This window comes from Palaemon carinicauda, chromosome 32 (assembly GCF_036898095.1).
Source record: "Palaemon carinicauda isolate YSFRI2023 chromosome 32, ASM3689809v2, whole genome shotgun sequence".
NCBI lineage: Eukaryota > Metazoa > Arthropoda > Malacostraca > Decapoda > Palaemonidae > Palaemon > Palaemon carinicauda.
In genome coordinates this window covers 24,921,952-24,949,615 of record NC_090756.1, presented here as the reverse complement: position 1 = coordinate 24,949,615, position 27,664 = coordinate 24,921,952, and the positions used below count along the sequence as shown (strand labels likewise).

The 27,664-nt window shown below is 38.2% G+C and overlaps 1 protein-coding gene across 3 annotated transcripts in view; it reads right to left on the bottom strand.

Moving 5' to 3' along the window:
• The window catches only part of LOC137625347 (monocarboxylate transporter 10-like), a 192,200-nt gene that overhangs the window by 43,035 nt on the left and 121,501 nt on the right, over positions 1–27,664 (bottom strand). For 2 of the 3 annotated variants that reach the window (XM_068356192.1, XM_068356193.1), the window contains exons 3-9: positions 20,700–20,851; positions 18,704–18,943; positions 18,083–18,283; positions 15,149–15,292; positions 13,404–13,629; positions 12,882–12,997; positions 3,317–3,410 (exon numbers count right to left, since the gene is read on the bottom strand). In XM_068356192.1, the coding sequence (XP_068212293.1) occupies positions 3,317–3,410; positions 12,882–12,997; positions 13,404–13,629; positions 15,149–15,292; positions 18,083–18,283; positions 18,704–18,943; positions 20,700–20,851 (1,173 nt within the window). Of the gene's footprint in view, positions 1–2,985; positions 3,039–3,316; positions 3,411–12,881; positions 12,998–13,403; positions 13,630–15,148; positions 15,293–18,082; positions 18,284–18,703; positions 18,944–20,699; positions 20,852–27,664 lie in introns of all 3 variants that reach the window. The other variant, XM_068356194.1, reaches the window with a different exon arrangement.

The window sequence follows — 27,664 nt, the reverse complement described above, 5'->3', positions numbered from 1 at the left end:
GGGTGTTCAAGTTGTTTTTAAGTTGTAAGGCTACATGAAACAAAGCTGGGTGGAAATGTTTTACATGGAGGAAAATGCTTAACAAATCAAATACAACTTGGCAAAAGATAATAATGTACTGTAATACTTAGTACAACTTGATAAAAGATAATACTGTACTGTAATAGTTGGTACAACTTGGTGATAGATAATACTGTACTGTAATACTTTGGCCCACTTGGTAAAAGATAATAATGTACTGTAATACTTAGTACAATTTGGTAAAAGATAATATTGTACTGTAATACTTTGGCCCACTTGGTAAAAGATAATACTGTACTATAATAGTTGGTATAACTTGGCAAAAGATAATAGTGTACTGTAATAGTACAACTTGGTACAAGATAATACTGTACTGTAATACTTTGTACAACTTGACAAAAGATAATACTGTACTGTTGTATTTGGTAGAACTTGGCAAAAGATAATACTGTAATGTAATAAACACTTTTCATCAATTACGAATAACCTATTCGAGAGGGTATCCATTAAATTGACCTAAACTTCTAATAACGTCAACTCTGGGAAATGTCACCGCCATAATTGGATATGAGAACTAAATTCAGAAAATTGGGTTTTCGAACGATAAACAAGGAAGACCGTATAATGTCTAAGACCTGACCATCGTTTGCAATGGTTTCAGAAGCTCAAACCACTTGCAGTTCTTTCCTCAAAGAGCCTCTCCAGTCTATAATGTTTCCTGAAGGATAAATCACTGGCTACACCACATGAACAGACTGCATTCTTAAAATAAGACTTTAAACAATCCAATTATCCTCGCATTGTCAGCCGTAAAGCAGCTTAACCAAAAGGAAACTATCTCGCTAAAGCTGAAAGAGTATTTTTAGTTGAGACTTCACAGAAATCAATGAGAAGATCTAAGCTGCCAAACATAACAAAATAAGCCAATGTTATGTTATACGTAAAGTACTTCATACACATTATCCACATTATGTTGAATGTAGACATATCATGGATTTGATTTAATGAATCTTATTCAAGTAACTACATAAAAACTAAAATGAAGACAAAAATAACTTGAACCAAACTGAAAGACAAGCATGCAACGCTTCACGATAGCATTACAGCCTGGCGTTGATTTACAAACGTAAAAATCTTGAGTTCTCTCCCTCCGTAAGAATGACTGTACGATCAAAGAAGAATTTTACTGAGAGCGTAAAATTTCAGATATTGGTCAACGAGATTCTTGATGTTGTGTGAAACAACTGACATGACATGCTTATCCTAAGTGGTTTCCTAGAATTACTTCGAAAACTGCCCAAACGTAAAAGCACTTGATACAACAGTACAGGCAGTGGTGTATAAATCAAAACATTTAAAACAAAATATTTACAGTAGAGGACGTATAAAAAATTGTTATACACGCTAGAAGGTTTGAGTTTTGTGATGCAAACTCATTAGACTACAAAATTTTGTATGGCATTATTTCAAAAGACTCTATATCAAAATAATGGAAGGATGATTATAATGAACAAGACCAAAACTACTAGAAATCCTACAATTTTCATATTACTGTACTATCCTAATTCAATGTCAATTCGGAATTCAAGTTTTCATATTTCCTCAGAGGGATTAGAGTTTAAGATAGGTGTCACGACACTGCGTAGGAAGTTGATTTGAATAATATTATGTATCTTAATATTTGTTTCTCTAAGTTTATGAGAAATTATTTTTCAGAGGGAGAATATCTGAACATGTATATTGCATACCATGTAAAGTATGATTTTACTGGATATATTCTATACATTATGCTGTTCTCACTTTCATGGTTTCCGTATAATTTAATGACTTTGTGTTCATTTGCACAAGCTGGGATGGAGTCTTGGGAACCCTAGCATAGGTTACAAGATTTATTATGCTGTACATCATGGAAAAGGAGAAGGGGCACTGCTTGCACTGATTATATAAGGTCTTTCTGTTTGCGAAAACTAATATTTCCGCATTATGAAATTATACGTACTGGATATATTCTATACATTATGCTGTTCTCACTTTCATGGTTTCCATACAATTTAATGACTTTGTGTTCATTTGCACAAGCTGGGATGGAGTCTTGGGAACCCTAGCATAGGCTACAAGATTTATTATGCTGTACATCATGGAAAAGGAGAAGGGGCACTGCTTGCACTGATTATATAAGGTCTTTCTGTTTGCGAAAACTAATATTTCCGCATTATGAAATTAAGTACATACTGGATATATTCTATACATTATGCTGTTCTCACTTTCATGGTTTCCGTACAATTTAATGACTTTGTGTTCATTTGCACAAGCTGGGATGGAGTCTTGGGAACCCTAGCATAGGCTACAAGATTTATTATGCTGTACATCATGGAAAAGGAGAAGGGGCACTGCTTGCACTGATTATATAAGGTCTTTCTGTTTGCGAAAACTAATATTTCCGCATTATGAAATTAAGTACGTACTGTACTGTATTCCAAATCTCATGGTAAACCCTCGAGCGCTACTGAAGCACCAGTCTCAAAATTGTTTTATCATGTATAGTCATTACATGAGCCTTTCTTTTAAATTAACATCACAGATAGGAATAAATTTTCTTAATTACTGTATATAGAATGTACATAGAATATTGACGGCGGAAAAAGGTATATGTACGTATATTGATTTGTCAGTTTTGAAAGCAAATACTTCCCTTAACACTACAAAAATGATCAAACACAAAATCAAGTAAACAGAAAAAAAAAACACCAGTGTTAAAAAACGCAACAAAACAAATGGCGAATACCATGGACAATCAACAGAATAGTGAACTACAACCCAAAGAAGCAGTTAATGTATTCTACAATTTATACAATATGCTCTGAATATGACTTGTATAGCTACCCTAGTGTCTCACAATGTCATCACTTCAACCAAATCCTCCCAAAGCAGGCAATGGAAGCTTTTAAATTTAATTTTTCTCACCCTAGCCTCTCCACTATATCTCCAACTCTGCTATACTCCACTCTGCATTTCTCCTGGAATAGTTTCGGGGGAAAATAACTGCTTTATCATTCAATAAATAATGTTAGTAAACTCTCCAAGAGGTTGGTAAAGCTGTTTTTTTTTTTTTTTTTTTTTTTTTTGAAACATCTGAAATCAATAATTTACTTCCAACTGAATGCAGGGTCTGTGGATAAGGGTCACTCAATTTATGCAACTACATTCCACTTCATACTCAACTTATCACTATTTGTGCAGGGACTAATAAGTCAGCGACTCGGGTAAGAGAGACGGGTGCGTGAGGAGTGCTTACCTGACATCAGCGTGTGGGTCTCTCTCGGCTCGTCGACCGCAGTCGCGTTGTTCTGCTTCTCAAGCGGTTCTCTTACTGGAGAGCCTGGAGCTCCCTGAAGGGTAAAATAAAGTAAAATATTTGTATTTAATAATATGAGGAACAAAAGTAATCTAAAAACAAACAAACCCACAATAAAGTTAAAACTAACACTGTTAAGCATAAAACATGTTATTAGAATCCACATAAACCTAAAGAAAGTCTATCTTTTATCAGAAATAAGTACAAAAAAGAATGTTTCAATCAGGTTTTAACCCTTTTACCCCCAAAGGACGTACTGGTACGTTTCACAAAAGCCATCCCTTTACCCCCATGGACGTACCGGTACGTCCTTGCAAAAAAATGCTATAAAAATTTGTTTTTCATATTTTTTGATAATTTTTTGAGAAAATTCAGGCATTTTCCAAGAGAATGAGACCAACCTGACCTCTCTATGACAAAAATTAAGGCTGTTAGAGCAATTTAAAAAATATATACTGCAAAATGTGCTAGGAAAAAAATAATCCCTTGGGGGTTAAGGGTTGGAAATTTCCAAATACCTCGGGGGTAAAAGGGTTAACAAACTTACATCCTTGCAGGTTTCACCTTATGCAAGCTATCAGAGGTTAACAAACTAAACCCATTTGCATATACAAATGACAAAAATTCTTGATACTTTACATGTAAATATATTAAAAAAAGTACTCTGCAAATTAAACATAAAAGATCACATAATACACAAATAATAAAAGCAATGCTATATGCAAAATTAAGAGATGAATTTGTAATAAAATAAATTTGCAAATGAGAATTAAAACAAGTAACATTTTTCCAACTTGCTTCCTATGATGTTGTGTAAGGTCAAAATATAACCAGTTTGTCTCAGACTATCTATACCTTACTTCTAATAATTTGAGAAGTCTTTTAACTTTCTTTTCATCATCTACCAACCTCAAGAGATAATTTGTATATTTTTTCTAACTACACAAACCTGAGATCTTTACTATGGATATATGTTTTAAGCCCAGCTGGAATGTAGCCATACCGCACCTTCCCAACGACATGATGAGAAGCATGCTGTTCCAGAAGGCAACAGCTGATGCCGTCGAACCCCAGGCACGACCCAGGCCTCCTTGCATCCAAATTGCAGTTGAGGCCGACCTCAACGAGGCAATGAAAGGCATGGACATCCATCAGGAGAAGATGTCTGAAGTGTCCTCGGACACAGAAAAGGATCTCCTTCAAGAGGATCCTGAAGAAGAGGTGGCCCTGCCACCCAGAGGAGACGAGGACCTTGAGTCGACGGAAGTGGAGGATCCCCTTCTGTCTGTGTCGACATTCCAGACAGCACCGTCCACGTCTTCGGCTCCTACCACTCCATTAGACTCGCTGGGTCAAGCGGTTATGGCCCAAATTACGATGCTAATGGATACTCTACGTAAGGAAAACGTAGATATGAAGAAGGAAATGACGAAGGAGTTCCGCGAAGCAACTCGGATAGTCACTTCCTGTGGGTCTTTCAAGTGACCCAGAGTGCAGGACCTGCCAACTTGCTCCGAAACGAATCCCTGGAGGTATGCAGAGTTTATGCCAATTATGAATGGGAAACTCTACATTTCGGAGAAGATGGGAGCCATCCACCTGGACGACATCGAATTTTGGCCAAACTTTGTGGCTGAAAAGTGAGCCAGCATCTAAAGAAGAGACGGAACCAAAGGAGGTCATGGTTTTCGACCACGACAAGGGTCAGGCTCTCTTGACGAGTAGCCTAAAAAAGGTTAAAGTAGGTTGGCCAGGGCACCAGCCGGCCGTTGAGATACTACCACTAGAGAGTTATGGGGTCCTTTGACTGGCCAGACAGTATTACATTGGATCTTTCTCTCTGGTTACGGTTCTTTCCCTTTGCCTACACAGACACCGAATAGTCTGGCCTATTCTATACAGATTCTCCTCTATCCTCATACACCTGACAACACTGAGATTACCAAACAATTCTTCTTCTCTCGAGGGGTTAACTACTAAACCGTATTTGTTCAGTGGCCACTTTCCTCTTGGTAAGGGTAGAAGAGGCTCTTTAGCTATGGTAAGCAGCTCTTCTAGGAGAAGGACACTCCAAAATCAAACCATTGTTCTCTAGTCTTGGGTAGTGCCATAGTCTCTGTACCATGATCTTCCACTGTCTTGTGTTAGAGTTCTCTTGCTTGAGGGTACACTCGGGCACACTGTTCTATCTAGTTTCTCTTCCTCTTGTTTTGTTAAAGTTTTTATAGTTTATATAGGAAATATTTATTTCAATGTTTTTGCTGTTCTTAGAATATTTTATTTTTCCTTGTTTCCTTTCCTCACTGGGCTATTTTCCCTGTTGAAGCCCCTGGGCTTATAGCATCCTGCTTTTCCAACTAGGGTTGTAGCTTAGCATTTAATAATAATAATAATATACCAACTCTAGAGTTTCTGCGCTGAGCAAGAAACACCCTACTTTTCTTGCTCCTTCATCAAGAGCTTTCCCCTTCTTGTCAAAAGCTCTCCAAAGTGTAATGAAGGCTATTGATGCAGGCAAACCAAGTCCTACGCTAGAGGAGCGTAGGCCATTGTCTCTGGCCTTGCCCACAGATGAGAAGGAATGAAAGGAGGTCCACGTAACCTTCTCAGTCTCGAAACTCGATTGCGGACATCGCAGGACAGCAGTTCAGCGAGAACCTCCCGAAGTTGTCGGACTTTTTCCTGAGAAGAGAACAGGAGACAAAGGAGAGGTTAGCCGCTTCTCTTTCCCTCCAGAACTGAATGGAGATGTGTGCAGGCATTCCTAGTACCCCAGACATGTACACAGTCCTGGCCAAGATGCACATGGCCACTTTAGTCAAGGACTTGTACGCTTTCGTGAAGGCCAGGAGGGCCTGCCGGGAGTTTGTGTTTGCCAACGCAACGGTCAAACATGAACCCAGGAAGCTGATTACGTCTTGTATCTGGGGCAAGGACCTCTTCCCAAAGGAAGTAGTCCAAGAAGTCGTCGAGAAAGCCGCCACAGAGAATAGGAATCTTCTCCAAAAGTGGGGCATTTCTTCGAAGAGAAAATCTTCCCCTGATGCTGGTCCCCAACCTAAGAGGAAGACGAAGAAGCCACGACTACCTTCTCGGCCTGTGCAACATTCCACAGTCACCATGACCACGATGCCCCAAGTGGTTGTTCAACCACAAACCACCTTCCAAGTGGTGCCTCAACAGCTGGTAGCCCAATCACCAGCCTTCAACCCAGGTTTTGAGAGGCACACCACTACCTTTCACCCGAAAGGTAGAGGATCTAGACGGGGCTCCTCAAGAAACCCCTCACGAGGCAGGGGAGGACGTGGTCAGGGTGGCAAACCCTCAGGACCATCCAAGCAATGAGATGCTCCAGGTAGGAGGGAGACTCCTCCACTTTCAGGATCGTTGGACCTTCGATCCCTGGGCCCACATCCTAATAAAGAATGGACTAGGATGGAAATGGAACAAATCTCCACCTTCATTTCCACAGTTCTTCCAACACTCCACCCCCTTACTGGAAGAATATAACTTAGAACTCTTGAACAAAAAGGTTATAAGGAAAGCAAAGTCCATCAAATTCCAGGGAAGGCTGTTCTGTGTTCCCAAGAAGGACTCGGACAAACTCAGAGTCATTCCAGACTTGTCGCCACCACTCAACGAGTTCATCGAGAACAAGAAGTTCAGGATGCTAATCCTTCAACACATAAGGTCCCTGTTACCAAAAGGGGCATACACAGTCTCAATAGACCTGGCAGATGCTTACTGGCACTTTCCAGTCAACCGCCTCCTCACCTCCTACCTAAGATTCAAGTTACAGAAGATAAAGTATGTCTTCAGGGCCATGCCCTTCAGACTAAACATAGCCCCAAGGATCTTCACGAAACTTGCGGACGCAGTCGTACAACTACCCCTAGAAGGCGTTCAGGTAGCTGCATACCTGGACGACTGGCTGGTGTGGGCAGCATCCAAAACTGCTTGTCTGCAAGCATTCAAGAAAGTGATCCAGTTCCTGGAACATCTAGGATTCAAGATCAACCACAAGAAGTCTCGCCTCTCTCCAGCTCAGGAGTTTCAATGGCTGGGAATCCATTGGAACTTGCAGTCACACCGTCTCTCCATTCCACCAAAGAAGAGGAGAGAGATCGCGGGTTCTGTCAAGAGACTACTGAAATACAACAGGATCTCAAGACGCCAACAGGAAGGAGTACTGGGTTTTCTCCAGTTTGCAGCAGTAACAGACCCAGCGCTAAGAGCACAGCTGAAAGATGCGTTAGGAGTCTGGAGAAGATACGCATCAAATGCTCGAAGAGATCTACAGAGACCAGTACTGACCTTACTACGATCGCTTCTCAAGCCGTGGTCGAAGGTCAAGAGCCTAGCAAGGACTGTTTCCTTACAACCACCTCCTCCATCGGTGACCATCCACATGGATGCCTCGACAGAAGGATGGGGAGGTCACTCCCACCAAAGGAAAGCCCAAGGGACCTGGTCATCCCTGTTCAAGACCTTTCACATCAACATTCTGGAGGCCATGGCAGTCCTCCTGATGTTGAAGAAGCTATCCCCTCACAGATCAGCCCACATCAGACTGGTCTTGGACAGCGCAATCATGTGATGTTGGCCATCTTTCGCTTGGCAAGAAAGAAAAGATGGCACTTATCAGCAGTTCACCTATAAGGGTTCCGCAATGTGATGGCAGACACTCTATCCGGGCTAAAGCCGATAGAGTCAGAATGGTCTCTAGACGCAGACTCACTCTCCTTCATCTTGGAAAAAGTCCCAGAACTACAGATCGACCTCTTCACGACGAGTGACAAGAAATTACCTCGATACGCAGCCCCGTACGAGGACCCTTGGGCAGAGGCGACGGACGCCATGTCCCTCGATTGGAACAAGTGGACTCACATCTACCTGTTCATGCCAACAAATCTCCTGCTGAAGGTCCTCAACAAGCTGAGATCCTTCAAGGGAACTGCAGCAGTAGTGGCCCCCAAGTGGCCCAAGAGCAATTGATTCCCTCTCGTGATAGAACTGAAGTTGAGGCTGTTTCCTCTACCGAACCCAGTTCTATCCCAATTGGTTCAGAAGTCGACTGTCTTCACTTCATCACAGAGAACCCAAAACCTACATCTCATGATTTTCTCGCCTTAGCAGTCAAGAAGAGATTTGGGAACTCGAAAGACAGATAGACTTTCTAGAAGAATACAAGTGTAAGTCAACCAGAAGACAATATGAATTGTCTAGGAAGAAGTGGATCGCTTTTGTTAAAGACAAAAAGCCGACGGAAATCTCAATGGATTTCTGACTATCCTTCTTCATCCACCTTCACAAGCAAGGCTTGGCTTCCACCACGATAACTACGTGTAAGTCAGCTTTGACTAAACCTCTTCTATACGCCTTCCAGGTGGACCTGTCGAACAAAATCTTCAACAAGATTCCGAAAGCATGCGCTAGACTTAAACCAGCAGCCCTTCCAAAGCCCATTTCATGGTCTCTGGACAAAGTCTTACACTATGCTTCGAACTTGATCAATGAAGATTGCTCTCTAAACAAAAAGTGATATTTTTGTTCACTATAGCCTCAGGGGCTAGAGTTAGTGAAATAGTAGCCCTATTAAGAGACGAGGGCCATATTCGGTTCACAGAAGTGGGAGGGCTGAATCTTTTTCCCGATCCTACTTTTCTCGCCAAAAACGAACTACCCACCAAAAGGTGGGGTCCCTGGAAATCTGCCCTCTGAAGGAAGAAGTCTCTCTATGCCCAGTAGAGTGTCTAAAGGTCTATCTTCGAAGAACTTCAGACTTCAAGGGAGGACAGCTCTTCAAAGGCGAAACCTCAGAATCAAAGTTATCCCTGAAACAACTGAGGGCGAAGCTCACCTACTTCATTCGCAGAGTGGATCCTGATGGTACACCCGCGGGTCATGATCCGAGAAAGATTGCTTCCTCGCTGAACTTTTTTCAGTATATGGACTTTGAGAGACTCTGCTCATACACTGGTTAGAAATCCTCTAAAGTCTCCTATAAACATTACGTGAAGCAAGTGCATGATTTGAAACATTTTGTGGTGGCGGCAGTAGTGTTGTAAAACCTGTCGTCTAGTGCTGCGATGAACAGTGAACTGTTTGGGACTGTTACAGTTTGGGTGAAAAGGTGTTAACACCTTGCAGTGTAATACCTTTTATTAAGGGTCACCCAGGTGCCCCTAGGACTGTTGTTTATAGGTGTAGAATCATACCAATGACACCAGTGCCATGTGTACACTTGTACACAGTGTTAAAATTCATCCAACATTTACAGTGAAATTATCTTTATAATTTTCAAATGATTTCGAGTGGTTAATATATATTTCTTCCCTTTCAGGTGATAAATATATATGTACCTTTAGAATGTTGGCTGTATGTTAATTGATTCTAATTTAATACATTCGTTATTCCATTTAAGTTGTCTATACAAATAAAGGATAAAAATGTATTTGCGTCTTATTTTCCCCAAAGTAGACGAATAAAATTAGACAGAGTTCTTATTTACTTATTTTCCTAAAATAAAGTACAGTAATACTAGAAGGTGCACATATGTATGAACATATTCATTGAAAGATAATTACATTTGTTCCAACATATGTACAAACCTTGTCGCTTCTATAGTCAATGATGACATTTCTCTGCAGGGGGCAGGAAGCCCTAAGATTGTTCCAAGCTTAGTGGATATAACGAATAACGGTACCGTCATATATTTATGTGGTCTGGATGACCATATAGAAGCTGAATCAAGGTTAAGGCACTTATACAAACCCACAGATACAGTACTTTCAAGTAATTCTCTGGTAAGCTTCCATCAGGACGACATGGCTTGAGCCCAAAAAACGGATTTTGAAGCAAAGCGAAAAATCTATTTTTGGGTGAGATGGCCATGTCGTCCTGATGGACCTGCCCTCCTTTTTTGAAGAAAAGGAGTGTACATACGTAACAATCCCCACCTGAAACTACTCTTATCTGTAGCCACCATGCTTAATTGCTACAAGGAATGGGTAGCCATATTGGGCCCTGTAGTAATACGCGAAGGGGATCCACCGGGTAACCTTGATGACGGCTCCCTTCAATTTCACCACTCTTCCCCCTCAGAGCGAAAACTCTATTCAGGGTGAAGATTGTCATGTGTCGTATCAAGAAATATGTCCCCTCATATTATGCGATATCCTTAAGAAAATTTTCAAGGATACCCACGCCAGGAGTTAGAATTCTGGAGACCTATGGTTAATTCTCTGGGAGTATTACTGTAGCTAAATATCCCTTAGAAAGCTGCCTAAAGGAACCTTCCATCAGGACGACATGGCCATCTCACCCAAAAATAGATTTTTCACTTTGCTTCAAAATCCGTTAAATAGACATTGCTCTTGCTCCATCGCTCGTCTGAGGAGGACAAACGAGTAAAGTCAGCGGGGAGGATATGAGGCACTGGAGAAAAAAGTTGGGACTTCTTGCTGATCTGGGAGTTCTCTAATTTAATTTTGCAGATTATAGTTAAAAGTTATTATTCAGATGTACTTTAACTCCAGATAATTAAAATTCCGACATGTTAAATTTCTTACTATTAAAAGTTACTTTATTTTGAATATAGATTGCAGTTCCTAATGCATTGGCAGAAGGGACTGGGAGAGATGCTAGGTTGCAACGTCCTATTGAAGGAACAGTATCGTTAGTATGCTTTAATAGTCTCTGAATTTCCCTTAGATGTAAATGGGTTTTAAGACCATTAACATTCCATGAAATTACATAAGGACTGAACATTACAGCAATGGAGTTGGATTTCCATTGGGTAGAGCGTTACTTTTGCTTATTTTGCGGCAGTTGGGTTTCCGTTTAACTGCGCTGACATCACTTTTCTGATTAGGTTTCGATTCTTTAGATGTAATTTCCTGATGTTTAATTGTATTATGATCTGCTTCCTGGTTATCATTTTGATTTTGATTATACTTTTCTATAAATTTTTCCAGATGAAGAGCGTCTGCTACAAGCTTCTTTATCATATTGCGGGACACTTCCACACAATAGAGAACATTCATATTTTCATTTTTACAACCCAACATTTTTAGCCCCTTGGGGTCCCAGAGAAGAGAGAACAAAAGGTTCCAGTATGATAACACTAGATACTGACTTATATGTGGAGAGATCCTTTGTAGAGTCAAGGTTGCTACCAGAAATTTCCTTATTTGAAGAAGCAGAGGTCATCAACAGTGTCTGGGGTTCACCATTTGGTACAGGGGTACAAGATACTTCAAAAGTAGCAGAGGTCATCAACAGTGTCTGGGGTTCACCATTTGGTACAGGGGAACAAGAAACTTTAAAAGTAGCAGCGGTCATCAACAGTGTCTGGGGTTCACCATTTGGTACAGGGGTACAAGAAACTTTAACTTCAATCATTATTTTTGTTTTTTTAGGGAGAGGGAATAACGATAAAAATTAACAGAATGAATGAAAGAAATAAGATTAGTGAATGGAAAAAATTAGACTGTCTGACATCCTAAAAGAGAATCTATTATCCTCTCATGGAATTAATTCATCCACCATTTACACCTAAGACAACTGACACAAATGTCCACTCTCTACCATACCCCAAAGGGATGGTACCACATGATTAGTTGCTCAAGTGTAAGTCAAACCTGCTTGATGGGAGTGAGAGCCTTTCAAAAATGAAATCATCCCCATCTTAATCATAGAGGTAGGCAAACTAAACAGAATGCCAGAGTACTACCTCTATGAAACCAGCCCATCCATGAAATCCGAGGGCCCAATTTCAACAAGAGAATAGTTCTGCGTCCCAGTATGGAAATGATGAGACACCTATGGTCCAAACATTATCGGGTAGGCGGCAAGACCACCATAACCCTCACAATTGATTTCTGAAAAAGCTCCAATCCTGGATACAGTACGGTGTCCCCTCCAAAAAATCCTGTCTCTCCTCCAAAAAATCCTGTCACCTCAAAAAATACGGTGTCCCCTCCAAAAAAAAATCTAGTGTCCCCTCCAAAATATTTGGTGCCCCTTCCAAAAAAATCTGGTGTCCCCTCCAAAAAATCTAATAGGTGAAAAGGGTAAAAGAGTTTTGACAGCAAGGTTGGAGACAGCAAATAAATATGGAGGAGGTTGAAGCAATAATAAGTAGAAGAAATAGTATAAGAAAATTTAGAGTCAAACTGAGGAAAACAAATTATTCCCCAGTTCGAGAGCCCTCTTGCATGCCTATGACACGGAAATGACATGCCGTGCTGAAGGCCAATGTTTATCACTGCGTCCCCTCTAATCTCCTCCGTGATAATAACAACATTTTACGTCAATTCACTCCCTCTGGTATATCTCCACCCCATTTTCCAACTTTTTGACTTAACCTTGCTCCAATCTTTGTATCTCAATCGAGGTCAAACAATTTTGGCAAGTTCTTCAATAGTTAAGAAATGCAACTCAATTGTTTCATTAAACTATTCTATAATATACCAATGCCTAACTCAGACCAATGACAACTTACCGGAGGTGGCTGTTTCACGCAGCTGATGGAAAACAGAGCCAGGGCACCAATAATAGGTGGAATGCCAGCTAACAGGAATGGCACTAAATAACTATCCAAATGATCGTACAAAGCTCCTGTGGGAACAAGGATACCGTTTAGTAACTTTCAGAAGCACACACAACTTTGCTACTTTTGTATAATAATAATAATATAATAATAATTATAATAATAATAATAATAATAATAATAATAATAATAATAATAATAATAATAATAATAACTTGATTTCCACAACAGTAATCACTCACAAAATATACGGATTAAAACAGGATATGATCAGGACTCGTTACAACGACAATTATCATCACCAAGTATTCATTTATATCACGTAACAAAAACATAATTCATAAATTTTCTTACATAATGTATCTAAATTTATTTCAGTATTTGCATCTTGAAAATCTCTTTAGTTGCTATTATTCAAAATCACCTAATTGAATATGTTTTCATCCTTTCTTTGCATATCTAACACATACGTACCTGCGATAGCTGGACCCGCAGTAAGGGGTATTGAACACATAGTTAGTAAACAACCGATCGCCTGCGAGGCGCTGGTGGCCCCGACGATGTCAAAGGCAATGGGACCCAAGAGCGAGATGAAGCAACCGTCGAACAAACCCATACAAAGGGCGATGATGATGAATAACGGGAAGGCATTGCACGCGGTCAGCAACATCGTCAGTGTGCCGATGCAGATAAAGGACACCTGGAAATATAATTCCCTATTAACCCTTTTACCCCCAAAAGGACGTACAGGTACGTTTCACAAAAGCCATCCTTTTAACCCCATGGACGTACCGGTACGTCCTTGCAAAAAAAATGCTATAAAAATTTGTTTTTCATATTTTTTGATAATTTTTTGAAAAATTCAGGCATTTTCCAAGAGAATGAGACCAACCTGACCTCTCTATGACAAAAATTAAGGCTGTTAGAGCAATTTAAAAAAAAAATATACTGCAAAATGTGCTGGGAAAAAAATAACCCCCTGGGGGTTAAGGTTGGAAATTTCCAAATACCCTGGGGGTAAAAGGGTTAATGTCATGATTCTGAGTGGACCATAAAATAAATTCTCCAATCATGCCATGCAACTCAATATCATCCGAAGCTAATTGCTCTGTTAATGCCACTGAATTTAACAATTTTTCTGATATACACAATAGAAGGATGGGTCGTACAAATATGCATTTCATTCCTCAAAAAATTACTTTTTAATATTAGAATACAGTATTTGAATAAATGATTTCTTTTATGATGAGATTTCAAAAGCGATTTCAGATCTTATGCAACCGCCCCAGATACTGAAAAGAACTTCTTCTTTGTCAGCATCTTTTCCCACTTTTATGTGGGGTCGATGATTCTGGCCGGCGTTCTCCATCTACCTCTGTCCCACACTTCATCATCGGTTAATCCCTTTGATCGAAGGTCATCCTTGATACAGTTCATCCACCTTCGCTTTGGTCTCCCTCTCCTTCTCCTTCCCTGTACCTCCATTTCCATAACTCTCCTCCCAATATACTGTTCATCTCTTCCCATGACATGACCATACTACCTCAGTCTACTTTCTTGGATCTTATCTGGTAGTTCTCTAACTCCTGTGGTACCCCTAATTACCTCATTCCGTATCTTATCTCTTCTTGTCGAGAAAATACTGAGAAGTCAAAATATACAGTGCATGATATTGAGAGATGCTGTTTGATCCTTAACCTCAGGAATGAATACGAGAGATGCTGTTTGATCCTTAACCTCAGGAATGAATACGAGAGATGCTGTTTGATCCTTAACCTCAGGAATGAATACGAGAGATGAATTCTCACTGGGCACTAAACTCTACCTCAGGAATGGATACCCGAAATGTATTCTCACTGTGCACTGGGCATCAAGTAAATCATGAATATCACTCAATATACTTAACCCTTTTACCCCCAAAGGACGTACTGGTACGTTTCACAAAAGCCATCCCTTTACCCCCATGGACGTACCGGTACGTCCTTGCAAAAAAATGCTATAAAAATTTTTTTTTTCATATTTTTGATATTTTGAAAAAATTCAGGCATTTTCCAAGAGAATGAGACCAACCTGACCTCTCTATGACAAAAATCAAGCCTGTTAGAGCAATTTAAAAAAAATATACTGCAAAATGTGCTGGGAAAAAAATAACCTCTTGGGGGTTAAGGGTTGGAAATTTCCAAAGAGCCTGGGGGTAAAAGGGATAACATGCTCTTTACCTGTTGCAGGACGATTCGGTTAACCCAAGGTCGATCTGCCAGGAAGCCAAAAAGAATCCTTCCTAAGCCAGACGTAGCACCAATGCACATGACCAAAAGCTGCGAATTTGTGTCTTTACCCAGCACCAATTTCACATATTGAACCTGGAAAGAAAATAATTTTGTGGTACAGTACAGCTTTACTTATTTTCTATCAAAAAAAATCTAACAGTGCACAGTAAAAAAGGGATTTTGACGAAGGAAAAATCTATTTCTGGGGAGAGATCTGTGGCGGCCGGTGAAAAGAGTCCTTCTTATATATCTTTTCTGATAAAACCTTCCAATTATACCAGAGAAAGATAAAAGCATGGAATGCTGAGGTTACAACCCTCGCGCGAGCACCTTTTGGGTGTCGTGTATAAAGCAAAGGCGCGTGAAATCCACTATTCACAGGTTGTCTTCCCTTTAGTTAATTCATATTATAGTAAATCAATTAATGTAAAACATAAGCCAGATGTTAAACCCCAAAGAGACATCACTCAAAAATTACCTTTTTGAAAGTCTTAAAATATTTATAAACCTAATACCATAATTTACTGAAATCCTGAAGATTGGATAAAGATGTTGCAAGCTGTCCTGGATTAAACAAATTTCCTAGAATTTATAATTGTTCCAAAGAAATGACTATTAATAAAATAATCCTTAGGCAATGCATAGAAAATCTTTATCGTTTCGTAACGAATCTCGGTAAATTAATCCAAAATTTATCCCTACAAGTTTATTTTCATTCTAATAGATTTTCCATTCAATATAGTCAATTTGGTAAAAATCTAAAAAAGGGATTTTGACGAAGGAAAAATCTATTTCTGGGGAGAGACCTGTGGCGCCCGGTGAAAAGAGTCCTTCTTATATATCTTTTCTGATAAAACCTTCCAATTATACCAGAGAAAGATAAAAGCATGGAATGCTGAGGTTACTACCCTCGCGCGAGCACCTTTTGGGTGTCGTGTATAAAGCAAAGGCGCGTGAAAACCACTATTCACAGGTTATCTTCCATTTAGTTAATTCCTTCGTCAAAGGGATGGGCCGATACAAAGGCCCTAGCCAACCACCAGCGCCACACCACCACGCCACGACGCGAGCGCCATCTGAACAACATCCTTCTTTTGGAATCTTAAGTGTTGAATTTGTTTAACATAGAGAATTTAAATTGAGCCTGCATGATTACTTTCTAATTTTTAAATCATGAACAATTGAAGGCTATCTTTTTCATAAAGATTCTAGATTCCATTTTGTAATCCTGATCTTATATGCATAAGAAAACATACCTCTACTTTAAAAATACCCAGTTAAGACATAATTTGAGAAAACAATACCAAAATACAATGATGGAAAGCACTTAGTCAAATTCATACATACATACATACATATACCAAAGGCACTTCCCCTAATTTGGGGGGTAGCCGACATCAACAAGAAACAAAACAAAAAAGGGGACCTCTAATCTCTACGTTCCTCCAGCCTAACCAGGGACTCAGCCGAGTTCCGCTGGTACTGCTAGGGTGCCACAGCCCAACCTCCCACATTTCCACCACAGATGAAGCTTCATACTGCTGAGTCCCCTACTGCTGCTACCTCTGCGGTCATCTAAGGCACCGGAGGAAGCAGCAGGTTGTCTTCTAAACAATATCAACATTAGTAATGTGGAAAATACTAGTACTGCATTCTGGTAGCAAGTCTCGGGTACTACACAGACTAGTCGAAAAATAGATTCTGGAAACTCACGTGTTCTACTGTGTATTGTCAATGACACTTGGGAATGTTCAATTAAATAACTAGCTAGATTATCATTTTCTTTTTATCCTGAGGAGTGTTTATAATAAGCTAAATTATCATTTCTTTTCATCCCAAGGAGAGGTCATAAGAAACAAGAGCGAATTAACGTGGTAATAATCAATTTCCAGCAAGGAGTGAGGTTTTAAACTTCCGAAAGTCTTTCTCGTACTCTCATTTATCAATAACTATACGCCAAGTCCGAGCCCCGCTCGTAGCCTGAGAGATTTCATGGGTAAAATCATGAAAATGTTTGGTATTTTGGCGAGAGTCTCAGGCGCCAGTTTTATTCTGATTATATTTTCGATGTTTGGTTGTGTGAATAACCACTCTTAAAGCCATCTACAGTATTCCTACAGTATTTTACAGCATTCCTATTTTACGTTTGCACAGAATTCTACAGTATTCCTACAGTATCGCACAAAATTCTACAAATTCAGAAGATGAAATTCCGTACAGATGTCAAAATTAATCTATACTTGACAGAAATATTCGTTGTACAACAACATGCCACATTGATTGAGTATCTCTAAAATTTTGACCCTTTGATTGAGCTTGCATTGAGGTCTGATATGGCTATTCAGTGCCAACTTGGTTATTCCAGCTGTGACCAAGTTGTAGAATGGTCTTCCTAATCGGGTAGCTGAATCGGTAGAACTTCAAAAGTTCAAACTTGCAGCAAATGTTTTTATGTTGAACGGGCTGACATAGGTCTTTTTATAGCTTACATGTGAAATATCTGTTTTGATGTTGTTACTGATTTTAAAACATTTTATTAATGGTTAATTATTTCTTATATCATTTATCTATTCCTTATATCCTTTCCTCACTGGGCTATTTCTCCCTGTTGGAGCCCTTGGGCTTATAGCATCATGTTCTTCCAACTAGGATTGTGGTTTAGCTAATAATAATAATAATAATAATAACAATAATAATAATAATAATTTTTCCCTGTTTGCGCCACTGGACTTAAAGCATCTTGCTTTTCCAATTAGGGTTGGAGCATAGCTAATATAATAATAATAATAATAATAATAATAATAATAATAATAATCAGGCTTCCCTGCAAGTTGAAATCATATCTCCCAACCTATTATACACAAAACAAGGAATCACACTCACCAGATGAACGTAGGGAACGAAGTAGCCGAACAGCGCAGAGGGAATGGCGAAGGTCCAGATGACGTAGCGCTTGTTCTTCCATATTTCGAAGTTGATGATCCGCGACCAGAAGCTCTTGCACTGCCCCTTGCACGAATTGTCATATTGAGGTCTGCTCGGAGGTAACATTGGCATGAGGGGTTTGAACACCAACGCAGCAAACTGTAAAGAAGAGGACTTCATAGTTGCAGAGACTTAGAGAATCCATAGTTTCGTTCTGCCCGCAGTTATCAATTCTAATGTTCTTTGGTCTTCTATTATAAAAAGTTGGAAAGTGCTACTTTACACATAGTTATCGAGAAAAAGTGTTTTATCCAAGAAAAATTTTTCATGTCTCTTAACTATAAATGGGAAGTACTATAAAAGCTGAGGCTTATGAAAAGCAAATTAGAATAAACACATAATCTATTTCTCCCTATTGAGAAAGAACGAGAGATTTTCGGAGAATTATTGCAGTTGATATGGTCCTTACACAATGATGAAGATACAGCATTACCTTTTAATTTTTGTGGCCACCAAAAGCTTAAGAGAGAGGAGAGGAAAAAAGTAATCAAATTCTATGTTGAACATTATCAAACGTACCATCAAAAAGGCATTGAGACCTGCCAAAACCTGGAATGTCAGTTGGAGACCAGTTTCAAGAACATACGGAAGAATGAAGGGCAAGGCTATGGTGAATATGGAGGAGCCGGCCGTCACAAACCCGTTGACCAGTCCCATCCAACGCTGGAAATAATGGCCCAGGATCACCAGAGACGGCGTGTAGGCAAAGGACGCGCCGGCACCGAACATCAGTCCGTAGGTTATCATGAGGATTTCTACCTGCAAAGGGGAAAGATAAACACAAACTTTGAGTCAAATAGTTTAAACAATATTTTAACCCTTTTACCACCAGGCTATTTGGAAATTTCCAACCCTTAACCCCCAGGGGGTTATTTTTTTCCCAGCACATTTTGCAGTATATTTTTTTTTAAATTGCTCTAACAGCCTTAATTTTTGTCATAGAGAGGTTAGGTTGGTCTCATTCTCTTGGAAAATGCCTGAATTTTCTCAAAAAATATCAAAAATATGAAAAAAAAAAATTTTATAGCATTTTTTTGCAAGGACGTACCGGTACGTCCATGGGGGTAAAGGGATGGCTTTTGTGAAACGTACCAGTACATCCTTTGGGGGTAAAAGAGTTAATGTGTCATACACACTATGTAAAATTGCTTTACTTTTCCAAGAGCATTCTACTTTGTGAGCCCCTAGAGTAATGTCATGCCACAGCCCTGCTCTTGAATACATATGATGATATATGGCTCTCTACAGAATATGACTTAAAATGGCACCTCCAAAGATAATCATGTAGCCAGAACTAGCAATACACATAATCAAATCAATTAAACAGGATACAGTAATTACAAGGAGAGGATGTTGATTCCCTACGACTATCTTAATTAGAAAGTATTTTACTTATACAGTACAGCACTAAGCAAAAAATATCACAAATATCAAGATACTTTACGTCAAGTGGGTTTTGGTAATGTGACTAGTTCAAGTCTTGTATTAATCAGCAAGGCAAGTATAGTTGGTAATGGTGTTGCAGCATATCTTGTTCTGCATGATGGCAACCAAGTTCAATCAAGTCTTGCCAGGGGAAGATCAAGTGTCTTCCATCAAGGTAATGACTTTACCCAAGTTAGAACTAACAGCAGCAACTGCATCTGTCAAGGTCGCTCAACGCATCCTGAAGGCATTGGAGTGTACTGTTGGTGGCGTTGTATATTCCACAGATTCAACAACACTCCTTCACTATATTCATAGCAACATAAAAAGGGTTCCCTGTTTTTGTGGCCAATAGAATCAGTCTTATAAGGGACTACTCCCAGCCTGATCAATTGAATGTTCTTAAAACTTTTACATGGAAAGTCTAATGACGGAGGCCTCAGGAATGTTATGGGACCTTAGAGAAGATTCATTCAAGTTCTCAGTTGAGCTGGAGGTTTAATCCATTCACCAGAAGAGGGTTACTACCAACAATTTCATCATTATATAATCCAATTGGGTTGCTCTCTCTCCAATCATCTTACCAGTCAAGAAACTGTTACAAGAATTGCGCTAAGTTGAGAGGTCAGACTGTGATGAAAGGTTTCCGAATGAGTATGCTAAAAGGTGGTAACATTGGGTACAAGATCTTCATTTACTGGAGCAAAATATTGGCTACTTGGTAACGAGTCTGGAGCCAAATGCTACCAGACACATGTATAAGATGTTAGCATTGCACATAAATACTTAATAGACTTTTAATCATGTCCTTCACATATTTTGTAGTAAAGGTTTATTTCACAATAATCTGAACACTTTTTCATCAATAATGTTTTCCAATATTTTGTCTTTACTCCAATAGAAATATTATAAAGTGTCCAGTAGGCACTATATAAAAATAGCTACTCCACTTGTTTCCAATTATTCCCTTCCCTGGTGAATAAGAATCTGCAAACCCAGTCGTACACTAGTTCTGGTCTCTTTAAATCTAATTTTTCTTTGCTCAACGATACTGAATCTTTTGTCGATATATCGAGATGGCAAAACTGACCTGGTCACAGAAGAAAGACGAGATGAACATCCCCGCAGTGGCGATAGCACCTCCGATGAACGTGGTTAGTCTGATGCCCAGGATGTCCGTCAGGATTCCTGCAAACGTCGACAAGAAGAATGTCGAACCGATGGCTAATGACGTCACGGTTGCTGTTAGGGAGAAATTGTGACGGTTAGCAACTGGAACATGGCATGACATGATATCTAATTCAGTTAGCAATGCTGAAGTGAAGGCTAGAATCCATCTGACCTATTAAGCTATGTTAAAGTGATGGTTACAATCTATTTGACCTATTAAACTATGTTGAAGTGAAGGCTACAATCTATTTGACCTATTAAACTATGTTGACGTGAATTCTACAATCCATTTGACCTATTAAACTATGTTAAAGTGAAGGCTACAATTTATTTGACCTATTAAACTATATTGAAGTGAAGGCTACAATTTATTAGTCCTATTAAACTATGTTGAAGTGAAGGCTACAATCTATTTGACCTATTTAGCTAAGGTGAAGAGAAGCCTACAAACTATTTGACCTATTAAACTATGTTGAAGTGAAGGCTACAATTTATTAGTCCTATTAAACTATGTTGAAGTGAAGGCTACAATCTATTTGACCTATTTAGCTAAGGTGAAGAGAAGTCTACAAACTATTTGACCTATTAAACTGTGTTGAAGTGAAGACTACAATCTATTTGACCTATTAAACTATGTTAAAGTGAAGGCTACAATCTATTTGACCTATTAAACTACGTTGAAGTGAAGGTTACAATCTATTTGACATATTAAACTATGTTGAAGTGAAGCCTACAATCTATTTGTCCTATTAGATTATGTTGAAGTGAAGGCTTCAATTTAGTAGTCCTATTGAGCTATGTTGAAGTGAAGGCTTCAATGTAATAGTCCTATTATGCTATGTTGAAGTGAAGTCTACAATCTATTTGACCTATTAAACTATGTTGAAGAGAAGGCTACAATTTATTAGTCCTATTAAACTATGTTGAAGTGAAGGCTTCAATTTATTAGTCCTATTATGCTATGTTGAAGTGAAGGCTACAATCTATTTGACCTATCAAACTATGTTGAAGTGAAGGCTACAATTTATTTGACCTATTAAACTATGTTGAAGTGAAGCCTACAATCTATTTGACCTATTAAATTATGTTGAAGTGAAGGCTTCAATTTAATAGTCCTATTATGCTATGTTGAAGTGAAGGCTACAATTTATTTGACCTATTAAACTATGTTGAAGTGAAGGCTACTATTTATTAGTCCTATTAAATTATGTTGAAGTGAAGGCTACAATCTATTTGACCTATTAAACTATGTTGAAGTGATGGCTACAATTTATTGGACCTATTAAACTATGTTGCAGTGAAGGCTACAATCTGTTTGACCTATTTAGCTAGGGTGAAGAGAAGTCTACAAACTATTTGACCTATTAAACCATGTTGAAGTGAAGGCTTCAATTTAATAGTCATATTAAGCTATGTTAAAGTGAAGGCTACAATTTAATAGTCCTATTAAACTATGTTGAAGTGAAGGCTACATTTAATAGTCCTATTAAGCTATGTTGAAGTGAAAGCTACAATCTATTTGACCAATTAAACTATGTTGAAGTGAAGGCTACAAATTAATAGTCTTATAAAGCTATGTTGAAGTGAAGGCTACAATCTATTTGACCTATTAAACTATGTTGAAGTGAAGGCTACAATTTAATAGTCCTATTAAGCTATGTTGAAGTGAAGGCTACAATCTATTTGACCTATTAAACTATTTTGAAGTGAAGGCTACAATCTATTTGACCTATCAAATTATGTTGAAGTGAAGGCTACAATCTATTTAACCTATTAAACTATGTTGAAGTGAAGGCTACAATCTATTTGACATATTAAACTATGTTGAAGTGAAGGCTACAAACTATTTAACCTATTAAACTATGTTGAAATGAAGGCTACAATCTACTTGACCTATTAAACTATGTTGAAGTGAAGACTACAATCTATCTAACCTATTAAACTATGTTGAAGTGAAAGCTACAATCTATTTGACTTATTAAACTATGTTGAAGTGAAGGCTACAATCTATTTGACCTATTAAACTATGTTGAAGTGAAGGCTACAATCTATTTAACCTATTAAACTATGTTGAAGTGAAGGCTACAATCTTTTTGAACTATCAAACTATGTTGAAGTGAAGGTTACAATCTATTAGTCCTATTAAACTATGTTGAAGTGAAGGCTACAATCTGTTTGACCTATCAAACTTTGTTGAAGTGAAGGCTACAATTTATTAGTCCTATTAAGCTATGTTGAAGTGAAGGCTACAATCTGTTTGACCTATTAAACTTTGTTGAAGTGAAGGCTACAATTTATTAGTCCTATTAAGCTATGTTGAAGTGAAGACTACAATTTAATAGTCATTTAAACCTTTAACGCTTATAATGTACAATTCTCTACCTTCCTTTGTGTTTCCTGAACCATCTAAAAATAGTTTTTCATGATGTTGTTGGACTTTTTAGCATTATACATTTATAATTCAGCTGTTGAATAATAACTAGGTCAGTGGATAGACATAGATATGATAATTAAATGTATATAAAGAAATTTGATTGTATAGCATGTAGTGTATGTATGTATTTGTATACATGTACTGCATATGCATATACTGTACATGTGTGCTCTCAGACACAATACCTGACATAGTCTCTCTCTCTCTCTCTCTCTCTCTCTCTCTCTCTCTCTCTCTCTCTCTCTCTCTCTCTCTCTCTCTCTCTCTCTCTCTCTCAGTATGAACCTCCTTAGATAATTAGGTCACCATTTTCATTTCACGTATGACCTTAAGAATAAGTCATACGTCAGAGTAAAATTACAGATGTTAAACCACTCGAAACACCTGTACTCATTCACGCATCTGTTTTTAGACGCCAATAGCTATACTCTGAGATGATATGGTTTTAGATAAATGTTTTGGTGTTTTTTTTTTAATAAATTGTTGGGATAAAAGATACTTAAAGTATATTTCGTGCAAAATCTTTTTTATTTTATATTGTATCTTAATTAATAGTAATTTTAGTATTAGTAGTAGGTTGGCCAAGGCACCAGCCACCCGTTGAGATACTATTATTATCATTATTATTATTATTATTATTATTAGTATTATCATTATTATTATTAAAAGCTAAGTTACAACCCTAGTTGGAAAAGCAGGATGCTACAATCCCAAGGGCTCCAGCAGGGAAAAATAGCTCAGTGAGGAAAGGAAACAAAGAAATATATAATTATGGGGTCCCTTTCTCTGGCCTGACATTAATACATTGGACCCCTCTCTAGTCACGGCTCATTTTTCCTTTACCTACATATACACCGAATAGTCTGGCCTATTCTTTCCACATTCTCCTCTGTCCTCATACACCTGACAACACTGAGATTACCAAACAATTCATCTTCTCTCAAGGTGTTAACTACTGCACTAATTGTCCAGTGGCTACTTTCCTCTTTGTAAGGGTAGAAGACACTCTTTATCTATGGTAAGCAGCTCTTCTAGGAGAGGGACACTCCAAAATCAAATCATTGTTCTCTAGTCTTGGATAATGCCATAGCCTCTGTACCATGGTCTTCCACTATCTTGGGGTAGAATTCTCCTGCTTGAAGGTACACTTGGGCACAGTATTCTATCTGTTTCCTTATTTCCTTTCCTCACTGGGCTATTTTTCCCTGTAGTCTTGGGTAGTGCCATAGCCTCTGTACCATGGTCTAGAATTCTCTTGCTTGAAGGTGCACTCAGGCATGCTATTCTATCTGTTTACTTATTTCCTTTCCCCACTGGGTTATTTTAACTGTTGGTGTCCTTGGGCTTATAGCATCCTACCTTTCAAACGAGGGGTTCTAGTTAATAATAATAATAATAATAATAATAATAATAATAATAATAATAATAAAAACAGTTGCAATATCCTTCAACCATCTATTGCAAATATAACAGAAACAAAACACTGTACCCAGACAAAGAAACTTGCTCACCCAGACATAGTTAATCTGTCTTAAGCCTTGATCGTGGACTGACTGAGCTTTTAAGCCTTACTCTGTAAATAGAACTTAGCAATGTACCCCGGGTTAGCCAACACGCCGAAGGGCTAGACCAAGGTCTATAGACCTTGGGCTAGACATGGTCTATAATGACCTTATGAGTTTGGGCCATATGGCTGGGTGCTCGGGGCAGAAGGCCATTCTGTTCCCAGATTATTATTATTATTATTATTATTATTATTATTATTATTATTATTATTATTATTATTATTATTATTATTATTATTATTATTACTTTAATAGCTAAGCTATAACCCTAGTTGGAAAAGCAGGATATATAAGCCCAAGGGCTCCAACAGGGGAAAATAGCCCAGTGAGGAAAGGAAACAAGGAAATAAATAAACTACAAGAGGGGTAATGAACAATCAAAATTAAATATTTTAAGAACAGTAACAATATTAAAATAGATCTTTCATAGCCTATATAAATTATAAAAAATTCAAGAAAACAAGAGGAAGAGAAATTAGATAGAATAGTGTGTCTGAGTGTACCCTCAAGCAAGAGAACTCTACCCCAAGACAGTGGAAGACCGTGGTACAGAGGCTATGGCACTACCAAAGACTAGAGAACAATGGTTTGATTTTGAAGTGTGCTTCTCCTCGAGAGCTGCTTACCATAGCTAAAGAGTCTCTTCTACCCTTACCAAGAGGAAAGTAGCCACTGAACAATTACATTGCAGTAGTTAATTCCTTGAAATAAAGAATTGTAATCTAAGTGTTGTCATGTGTGTGAGGACAGAGAATAGGCCAATTGAGTCTATATATAAGCAAAGGAAAAACGAACCGTAACTAGAAAGAAGAATCCAATGTAGTAATGTCTGGCCAGTCAAAGGACCCCGTAACACTCTAGTGGTAGTATCTCAACGGGTGGGTGGTGCCCTGGAGAGAGAGAGAGAGAGAGAGAGAGAGAGAGAGAGAGAGAGAGAGAGAGAGAGTGGTTTATTGGCGCCAACCGTCAAGAATTTGACAGAAGGGAAGCCATGTTTAGTACACTTGCACCTAAAATTATTATTATTATTATTATTATTATTATTAATTTAATGAAAGAATCCTGGTAAAATAAGATAATAAAAACATCTGTTTACCTTACGGATTAAATATGTACCTTTTACTAATGCAAAGTGAAGACCTAGACTAATATATTCCACTGATCCAGGGTCCAGGGACACCGGTCCAAGTATGGTGTCCCGCCTCGAGGTTCTACTGGCCCGCTCTGGTTCTTAAATCTCTCTCTCTCTCTCTCTCTCTCTCTCTCTCTCTCTCTCTCTCTCTCTCTCTCTCTCTCTCTCTCTCATAGTTTGAAATTCAGTACACACAATTGGGTATTATTACTATTATTATCATCATTAGCTAAGCTACAACCCCAGTTGGAAAAACATGATGCTATAAGCCCAAGGTCCCCAACAGGGAAAATAGCCCAGTGAGAAAAGGATTAGGTAGATCATTCCACAATCTGGTCACAGCTGGAATAAAGCTTCTAGAATACTGAACAGTGCGAAACTATCTAGCTATGGTAAGGAGAAGGACACTCCAAAATCAAACCATTGTTCTTTAGTCTCGGGTAGTGCCGTAGCCTCTGTACCATGGCGTTCCATTGTCTTGGGGTAGAGATCTCTATACTTTTCTTTCAAATTATTTATTTCAGTTTTCCCTTTCCCCACTGGGCTATTTTTCCCTGTTGGAGCCCTTGGGCTTAAAGCATCATGGTTTTCCAACTAGTGTTATAGCCTAGCTTGTAATAATAACAACAATATTATTATTATTATTGTTATTATTACTAGCCAAGCTACAACCCTAGTTGGAAAAGCAAGATGCTATAAGCCCAAGGGCTCCAACAGGGAAAAATAGCCCAGTGAGGAAAGGAAATAAGAAAATAAATAAATGATGAGAATAAATTAACAATAAATCATTCTAAAAACAGTAACAGCGTCGAAACAGATATGTCCTATATAAACTATTAACAACGTCAAATAGACCTATAGGCAGAGGCAAGGGATAGCATTAAGTCTTATAATGGAGAAGGCATCACTTAGAATTAACAGCATATAGTACTACGCACAGGATACTACAATCAAGGACCTTCTGAATGCAAAGGATAGTCAGAATCATAAGTAACATTACAATCAGTTAAGTAAAAACGTAACTTGAACAGGTAAGTTAAAAAAAAAACCCGTTTTCATCAGGCTAATTCTTCCATAGACGCCTGTCTGCTGGGGTGATAGACACAACACCTTTTATATAAAGGACGGGGAAATATAAGTTAAGATTTTAAAACCCGTTTGTATATAATAGTAGTTTCTAGATGGCCTTGACCACGCTTGTGGCTTATGGTTTTGAGACTAGTTTTTGTAATATTATTATTATTTTATTATTATTATTGTTATTGTTATTGTCATTATTGTTATTATTATTATTACTAGCGAGTTTTACTGAAACTAGTTTGTGTATTATTATTATTATTATTATTATTATTATTATTATTATTATTATTATTATTATTATTATTATTATTACTAGCGAGTTTTATTGAGACTAGTTTTTGTATTATTATTACTACTACTACTACTACTACTACTATTATTATTATTATTATTATTATTATTATTATTATTATTGTTACTAGCTAATCTACAACCCTAGGTGGAAAAGCAGGATGCTATAAGCTTGATGGTTCAAACAAGGAAAAGTAACCCAGTGAGGAAGGGAAATAAGGAAATAAATAAACTATATGAGAGGTAATGAATAAATATTATAATAATAATAATTTTAGGTGCAAGTGTACTAAACATGGCTTCCCTTCTTCTACTGTCAAATTCTTGACGGTTGGCGTCAATAAACCAGTCTCTCTCTCTTTCTCTCTCCCGTTGAGATCCTA